The 8,633-nt window shown below is 36.8% G+C and overlaps 1 protein-coding gene across 3 annotated transcripts in view; it reads right to left on the bottom strand.

The window, feature by feature from the left end:
• Positions 1 to 330: 330 nt before the first annotated feature.
• Positions 331 to 8,633, bottom strand: part of CPNE8 (copine 8) — a 113,577-nt gene continuing 105,274 nt past the window's right edge. For all 3 annotated transcript variants that reach the window (XM_054811190.1, XM_054811200.1, XM_054811207.1), the window contains 2 exons: positions 7,897 to 7,970; positions 331 to 2,272 (listed from right to left, as the gene is read on the bottom strand). In XM_054811190.1, coding sequence (XP_054667165.1) covers positions 2,084 to 2,272; positions 7,897 to 7,970 — 263 coding nt within the window. In that variant the 3' untranslated portion in view covers positions 331 to 2,083. The remainder of the gene's footprint in view (positions 2,273 to 7,896; positions 7,971 to 8,633) is intronic.

Raw genomic sequence — 8,633 nt, 5'->3', positions numbered from 1 at the left:
GAGTTGTTAAATTAGTTTTGAGACTGATCTTTGGCTTAATAAAAGGTGCTGGCTAAATGAGAGCTAATAAATTACTCTAAACTGAATAACAGAAGTTTGTGGATTTGGCCGTAGAGTGAAAACGTGTTAAATACGTGGGCCACTGGGAACCGATACCAATGTCAACATAAAGATTTGTCTAATCAAATGAAACAACAGATACATAATATTAATTCAGTTATTTCTAAAGTGTCAACACTGTAAGTACGAAAAAGAAATGCAGAGGATGGAAGGACAACACCACCACCACCATTCAGTAGATTTAAACTTATTCTTTATGATGCACTTTCATCAAAATTTGTAGTTGCCAGGTATCAAATTTCATTCATGCAACATCAATCCACTAAGAAATACATATTTTGGTGAGAAAATTAAAGTCCATATTTATGTAAAAACTGTTTCAAAATAAAAATAAAACAAGATTTCTTTTTACCAAAAAAATCTTTCTTTTTTTTTTTTTTTTTTTTTTACTAACAGAATAATTATCTGGAAAAAGTAATTTCCCACATGAGATAGTTAAAGGAAGGTAAATATATTTAAAAATGGAAGATTCTGCATTTACATAGCTATATGCCATTAATATTGAAGATATGCTTTCTGGCAAAAAACGTCTCATGCTTAAAAAATGCACCTTAATTTTATACTGTACATTACAACATACAGTAGTAAGAAACAGAAGTAGTAAACAGGTTATATGCAAAGAAAAAAGTTACATTACAAGACAGTTACAACTGTGACACAAAAAAATTAAAATGTTCAGTTTTAACCGTATTTGAAGGCAATTCACAATCATTTCAGGAGTTTTGTGAAATTTAAGGCCATTAGTTCTAAATAAAATATATCTGACACAAACTCACAAAACCAGGTATTTTGTAAAAACTGTACATGCAAAACCATTTTATAATTATATACGAACAGGCATACAATAAAATTTTTGGGTAGTTCCGTACACAAAATTGTGCACAAAGCAACGTGGTTGTGCAATTTTTAAACCAGTTAATTAACATTATCATTCATGCACCCTGAATGGAAATGTGATTAAATGACAAGATTAAACCCAAATATTAAGAGCCAGCATCCCTTTGAATGGGCAATCTAGACAAAAAAAGGTTAAAATTTTAAATTAACTTTAAAATGGTCCATTATAAAACATCTGCTGTAATCACTCCAAAAGACTTTTCTGATGCAAAGTTTCCAGTGCTTTAAGGAATGCATGATAAGATTTAATGAGCTCAGTGAGTCAACTATAATAATCTGATAGTTCTGATTTGAGGTAATTTTCTTTAATTACTTATAGCAACTAACTCTTCTAATTTGCTTCAGTAACTAGTTTAAAAAACTGTAAACTTAGATAAACTTAGAAATTGGAGAAGCTCTGAAAAATACACATACCTCCCCCTCAAAGTTTGGAGTTAGTCATAAGTCTTATGCAATGATGATATTCACATTTTAGGAGTTTATTCTCAAACTGAGACGAATGGGTTACTGAGCACTGATTGAAGCAATACAGGTATTGGAACACACGTATATATTTGCCCTTTTCTCAACTTTCATTTGTATTTGTCTGGACAAACATTCAAAGAGATATTGCTTCTCTTGTTATCTTGTGACAAACTATTGCAAGCTAGAAGACATGTGAGTCAATATTCCAAACTTTTATTCTTAAGAATAGTTATAAAAGTACTGAAATTTAAAAATAGTAACATGTAAACATTGATACAGAGTAAGAGCATTCCTCTACATTTATATACACACAGTATTCAGAGAGGACAATATCTTCTGAGTTGAAATCCTGACTTGTGCTTTCCCCTCCAATAAATACATCAAAAAGTAGGGGTTTTTTGTCAAAAAAAAAAAAAAAAAAAGACTCAGAGAGAACATCAACATTTTGCTCCTAGCATTTAAAAGCCTTCCAGTTGCTCATGCAACCATAGGAGAATTTTGGTATGTGAAGAGAATTTGTCTAGCTCCAAAAAGCCATCAGAAGCTACTGCTGCATCCAGAGACTCTTGACTTGTGATAAATGCTAAGCACTTTGGAGCAGTCATATCTGAGTCTGCAACACATGAATTGGGGGTGTATAGGGTGGTGGGGCAGGTGATGGCTTTATTCCTCTGACTCTCATGTAGGACAGAAACTGCTCCGGGATCTCAGCTAAAACATCTTTAGCAAGTCTTGCCATGCTTAACACGTGGTTTCCACTTCTGTCAATGTAATCTCGGAATGGCACAAACTACAAAACAAATGAGACATTCACAATAGGTCATCATGCAGACAGAGAATGTATCTCAGAACATAAAGATAAGAAAGTTTCATCTAGGGAGTTAAGAGTACATGAATATGCCTCCTTACCCATTTTATATATGCACATACATATTTCGTATTTTATATATATACACATTCTATCTCAATTTTTAAAAATCTAATAGAAACTGTGTCATGCTTTCACTTGGGTGAAGTTCTTCACATAAGCCATGGCTAGCTCAGATTGCCAATTACATGTTTCATTAATATATTTGGTTTCTCTCTCAACCCTTCTCATACAAGAAGGTACTTCTGTCTCAGAAAGCTATTGCTAGCTTACATTCCCTGCTCGTGGGGCTCTCCTATCAGCTTTGCAGTTTGTGAATAGGATTTTTGCCATATGAAGTGAACAAAGCAGAAAGGATAACTTTATATTCTTGACCATTTTGCATTATACCTAGTAGAACTATGAGCCACCTGAACACTTTTTACATGATACTAACAGATGTATAAAGAATCTCAGCAAAAAGGATTAGATTAAAAAAAGTACTTATGTGATACTCAGATCTGCAACGCCTAAAAAGTTAGCGACCCAGCTCTGGCTTAGATTTCATAATAATTAATGAGATGCTTGTGCTACTGGTATAGAAAACAGAAACAATCATCTAGTCTCCTTGATTTTTATTCACAACAGGCAGCATGCAGAGATGTCATGGGTTAAGCTAGCTAATAGGTTCTGCCAAAGGGAAGGACAATTTGAAATTCTGCTTCTTGCTCAGATTTTGGAGCCTATCTCAGGGCAACAGCTGGGTGACTTTTCAAAATTGGGATTCAATGTCCAAAGCCACTTCTGGCACTGATATGCTAGGCTAGGCTATGCCTAATGGTGCCTTTTACCTCTCTCACAAACCAGGGAAGATTTAATTGTTAACTAGAACCAATTGAGAAATCAGACCCATGGATCTCTCCTCTCCTGGCTGAACTTTAAGATCTAAAGACTCTTTTGTCCATTATACGAACCAGACAAATTTTGCTTTCTTGGATGCACAGCAACCAAGGCTACAGATTAATTTTTCTAAAAAACACTGACGTTTTCAAGATTTAGGGGAATGTTGAATTACACTGAGGGTTTAGCCTACACATTATTTCTGAGATCCCGAGAGTTTTCCAGAAAAGACAGAAATAAACAAAACAACTCTATTAAAGTTATTAAACAAATAAAAGAAAAACCTCTTGGGAAAAAAAAAAAAACCAACAAACCAAACTCAAAAAACAAAGACAACATTTCAGCAATAAAGAACCTGAATTCAATCAAGTAATTTTTACAAGAACTTTGGAAAGCACTTCTTACTCTGGACTTATGAAACATCAATCTCCTACTAAAAGGTGTTTAGAATTCAAGTAAAAGAGGACTCCTTGCATAACTCTCCTGAAAAGGATCTCAAATTGCCAGAAAAAAGGGCTTCAAGCCCAGGTATTTGAACTATGTTGAATTCAACTGAAACCTGTCACCAAATTAAGCGTAAAGACCTACTGATTGGGCATTTCCCCAGGAAGCAGTAGATCTGCAGTTTCTTAGAAGATGATGACTTAGTCACCGAATTGTTGAAGCTAGAAGTGACCTCTAGACATCCTTTAGTCCACTCTTGCTGCTCAAGCAGAGCCAGCTAGCACAGGTTGCCGTAGACAACTACTGTAAGAGTAGTCAGCAAGACTGTTCAATGAGAGCAGCCTTTACTCCAGATAGGAGCATCCTTTACCTCTTCATTGTGTTGTGTCCAAGAATATATCAGGCATAAGGGCAGGAGAACAACAGGCAAAAAGGAACCTGATTTTAGGGTATTAAGCCAGGAAGCAAGGGATCTGCAGTTCCATAATTAGCTGTAGTAACTGTTTCTGTACTTATTCAGTAACTCTTCAACACAAAAGACAAACAGATATTGTGACATTTACTCGTGCCAACTCCTCTCATAAAAAAAAAAAGCTCTAGCAGTTTTCAGAAGCCAGCCCAGCACTGCCCTGCTTCAAGTGGTTGTTCCTTCTTAAACTCCATCTACTTTTCTGTAAGAATACATCTGACTGTTCCCAGAAGCATGAAGTTAGAAGAATAACAAAACCAAGCAAGCATCTCTGTAGCCTGCTGGTTTACACATTCAGCTGGGAAATGATAAGCTTGGTGTTCATTTCCCCCTCATTTGGTTATTAATTTTCTAATGTAATGTCAGTCTTATGCAAAAAGCACATGCAGTCTGAGCTAATGAACAAAATATGTCCCATCCCAAGAGATCACCTTACCCATTAGGTCTGTGGACATGAAAACTCAGACCGCAGTTCTGCAGCAAAGGGAGGGAGGCTATTTCACTATAGGGAAAAGGGAGGCTGTATGTGTAATTGTTGAAATGCAATTATACAATATAGTTGGCCTGAATTAGTTCTCCCTCCTCTCTCCTTACAGTATATAGATATTGGAGGAGATGGAGCAACTATGGACAGTATACGTTCAGATACACAAGGACAGCTGTCAATGACAGCAAGGCCTAGAGCTGACACGTAGAAGCAGCAGGAGTGGCAGAGAAATAGAATGAAGATGGAAGAAAAACCAAAGGGAAACTGATGGAATGTAAAATGCTTTCTGTATAGTCTGAGAGTTCAATTTAAAAGGCTAATATACAAAATTTTCAAGAGAAACAATAGTTACATTACTACAAGTATTTTCCTAAAACTTCTTAAATAGAAAAAGGATGACAAAGAAGCAGAAATGAAATAAATTGAGGAAAATTGGTACGCATATAATACACAGTGGCTACAATTCATACGTATACTAGTGAGGAGGGAAAAATTAAGATCATGTCTTTACATAAATTGCAGTCAGTAGTAAATATAATAGATACAGTGACTCACTGTTAGGAGAAAAATTTTTTCTTTACTAATTTAATTTAAATATTTCACAATACTGACTGTTGAAATCAACAGTTAATTTCACTAGATAATTTTAACTAACCCAATAAACAAAAAAGATATGTATCTGAGTAGCTAATTTTATTAAAGCAAGTCAGTTTTATCCTACCAGATACAAAATAAAGGTCATACCAAACCTAAAGGGTTTGACATTATCCCTTTTTATTTATTTAGCTAGCCTATAATGTATTTGTTAGTATTTAGCCAGAAAAAGAGCATAAAATAATACTGCCTTCAGGTAATTCAAGATGGTTTGGGGCAAAGTTCTGATTGAAATATGTCAATGGTAAATAAACATTTTATTGCATTTCTGATATGCAATGAATTCTAAAGAAATACAAAAGGGTATTCATTGCATATTATTTTTTATTTCTCAGCAGAAATTAGAATATTTCTGATGCACAGCATTTTCACAAATCGTACTTATAACATTTGAGGAACGCTATCCATTTATGCGCTTTTAATGTAAAACCAGCAGCTTTTGGAGCTACTGTTGTTTGGAGAAATTATGTATAATTTCTTTGTGTACATTTAAATGCATTTAAATATAAGTTCAATGCATACCAGACATATCTGAATTAGCTTTAAAAAATCTGACATGGCACAGGGCTTTGCAGAAATACTAGTTTGGGGTCCAGAAAAGTTAAAATTCATGCATATATAAATGAAAACAAATATACACATTCCAAAGTTCATCAGCTGCAATATGACCTTCATTATTATTAAAACATTATCACCTGCAATATGAGCTATTTGTATAGCTCAGTTATTCAATATATATATTCTACTAACCAACAATAATATAAAAGTCCGACCTCGCTTGGAGAGAAATAAGATCATAGAATCATATGATCTTTAAGGTTGGAAAAGACCTCTAAAATCATCAAGTCCAACCGTCAATAAAATAAGCAAGAGGAAAAATAAGTGAAGACTATGAATTTTGACAAACAGGAGGAATAAAGGGAGAAGAAGAAACGGCAGATCTAAGGTAAGGCTTGAACCTAAGGATGCCTGTCGGTGTTTAAGAGGCATTTGGACAATGAATCTATCCCAATGGGGGGATAGGTAATCAGGAGGAAAGATGGGGTGCATGAAGCATGGATGAAGTACACATTTTGGACAGCCTGTTGAGTTCTAGAAATCTGCAGCTCTCAGGGGAAGGGGGATTATGGGGGGTAATCTGGTATACTGCTATACCACCCTGACAGCAGTTGCCTAGGCTCGAATGACAACTACTGGGAGAACTGAACAACTGTAGAGAGCAGAAACAGAAGCAGAGGACTTTGGCAGAAAAATGGAGGTATCCATGGAATGCAGATGAGAGCAGCACTCTTAGGGCTTGGTTCAAACACATGAACACAGATCACAGAATCATGGAATGGTTTGAGTTGGAAGGGACGTGTAAAGATCATCTAGTCGACCCCCTCCTGCAATGAGCAGGATCATCTTCAACTAGATCAGGTTGCCCATCCAACCTGACCTTGAATGTTTCCAGGGATCACAGAATCACAGAATGGTAGGGGTTGGAAGGGACCTCTGCAGATTATGTAGTCTAACCCCACTGCTAAAGCAGGATCACCTAGAGCAGGTTGCACAGAATCATGTCCAGGCGGGTTTTGAATATCTCCAGAGAAGGAGACTCCACAACCTGTCTGGGCAGCCTGTCCCAGTGCTCAGTTGCCCTCAAAGTGAAGAAGTTTTTCCACATATTGAGATGGAACTTCCTGCATTCCAGTTTGTGCCCATTGCCCCTTGTCCTGTCACTGGGCACCACTGAAAAGAGTCTGGCTCCAACCTCTTGACATCCACCCTTTAGATATTTATAAGCATTGATGAGATCTTCTCTCAGTCTTCTCTTCTCCAGGCTAAACAGACCCAGCTCTCTCAGCCTTCTTGGCCACGGGGGCACATTGCTGGCTCATGGAGAGCTTGTTGTCTACCAGGACTCCCAGGTCCTTCTCTGCAGCGCTCCTTCCTAGGAGGTCAACCCCTAACCTGTACTGGTGCCTGGGGTTATTTCTCACTAGATGCAGGACCCTACACTTGCCCCTGTTGAATTTTATTTGGTTCCTCTCTGCCCAACTCTCTAGCCTGTCCAGATCTTGCTGAATGGGGCATCTCACTGGATGGGGCATCTACAACCTCTCTGAGCAATCTGTTCCAGCTATCATCTGAGGTTCCTTAAAGCATGAGACAGCTGCATGGTCGTATGGGGCAGACACAACACAGGAACTGAGAGACACTCATGGTCTTCTGGATTGGCAGTTAGAGGCAAGGAAAAACATCCTAGGCATCTCAAATGCACTTTTTAGAGGACGAGGTATTGCCAACTTCCACAAAATTTGCAGTTTTTCTTCATGGAATCATAGTGAGATTGCAGTACAGAGGCAACCAACTCTTCTCCCATGGCTGTATAACCCTAAGACTTTATATCAGTGTGCTGCCAGTCATTTCCTAATGAATGCAAATCCACTACTATGTGTTATGTAAAGGCTTATAGGTATCACAGAGAGTTTCTGAGCTTGTTACGAACACCCCAAGATAAAGTATGTCAGTGCTAAGCTAAAATGAAAGGCAGGACTATAGATGGAAACAAGAATTCAAAGCAAACAGGATCAGTAAAATCTAACTCTTAAAGTAAATTTTCTCTCCCACCTGCACAATGTCTCTTTCTGCAAACTTTCCTCTTGAAGAAATCCTCACTACATCACCATCCAGTTCCTCCATAGCTTAAAAAAAAAAAGAAACAAAATGAATTAATCTATGAGTTCAGCTACACAAGAAAAACAATCTTACTGAGAAAAACTTCAGTAAATTTACACTTTATAGCAACAAAACCAACAATTGTTATTTAGGCAACTCTTTAAGATCATTTGCGCCATAAAATACATCATGCTTTGTAGTTATTTGTGCACTTTTTCATGCTGCCAAGACATACTTTTTGCCTTTATTGTCATCTTCAGAACAAAACAGACCATGATAAGGTCCTTATCTTTCCAGCTCTCAAACCAGCAAGTATATCTGTTTTGGTAATGCTGTATTTATTCTTTCACAGGTGGAGAAGTAGTTATCGTCAGCAATTATTCTTATCAAAGATATCATAGAATGTAGCATGAAGAGGTAATAACTGACATTCATACTGGAAAAGTAATGACTGTTAATGACAGGAATGAGGAGTTCTAAAAAAAAAATTTTAAATTTATTGGGTAACTCTTCTCGTATCTTTCTGAACATGATTCAGGAAAACTGAAATTGTCCAGATAGCAGAAGCCATTCTAGGTGGAAAGGCATACCTGCTCTCTGGTCAGTGTTGAAATGGATGGACTTGGGTCACAGATTATTGCTCAGTTGTTGGAACTGCAATCCTACAATACTTCTTTCAGCATGCCCTA

This window comes from Grus americana, chromosome 1 (genome assembly GCF_028858705.1).
Source record: "Grus americana isolate bGruAme1 chromosome 1, bGruAme1.mat, whole genome shotgun sequence".
Classification (NCBI taxonomy): domain Eukaryota; kingdom Metazoa; phylum Chordata; class Aves; order Gruiformes; family Gruidae; genus Grus; species Grus americana.
This window is presented reverse-complemented; position numbering and strand designations above follow the sequence as displayed.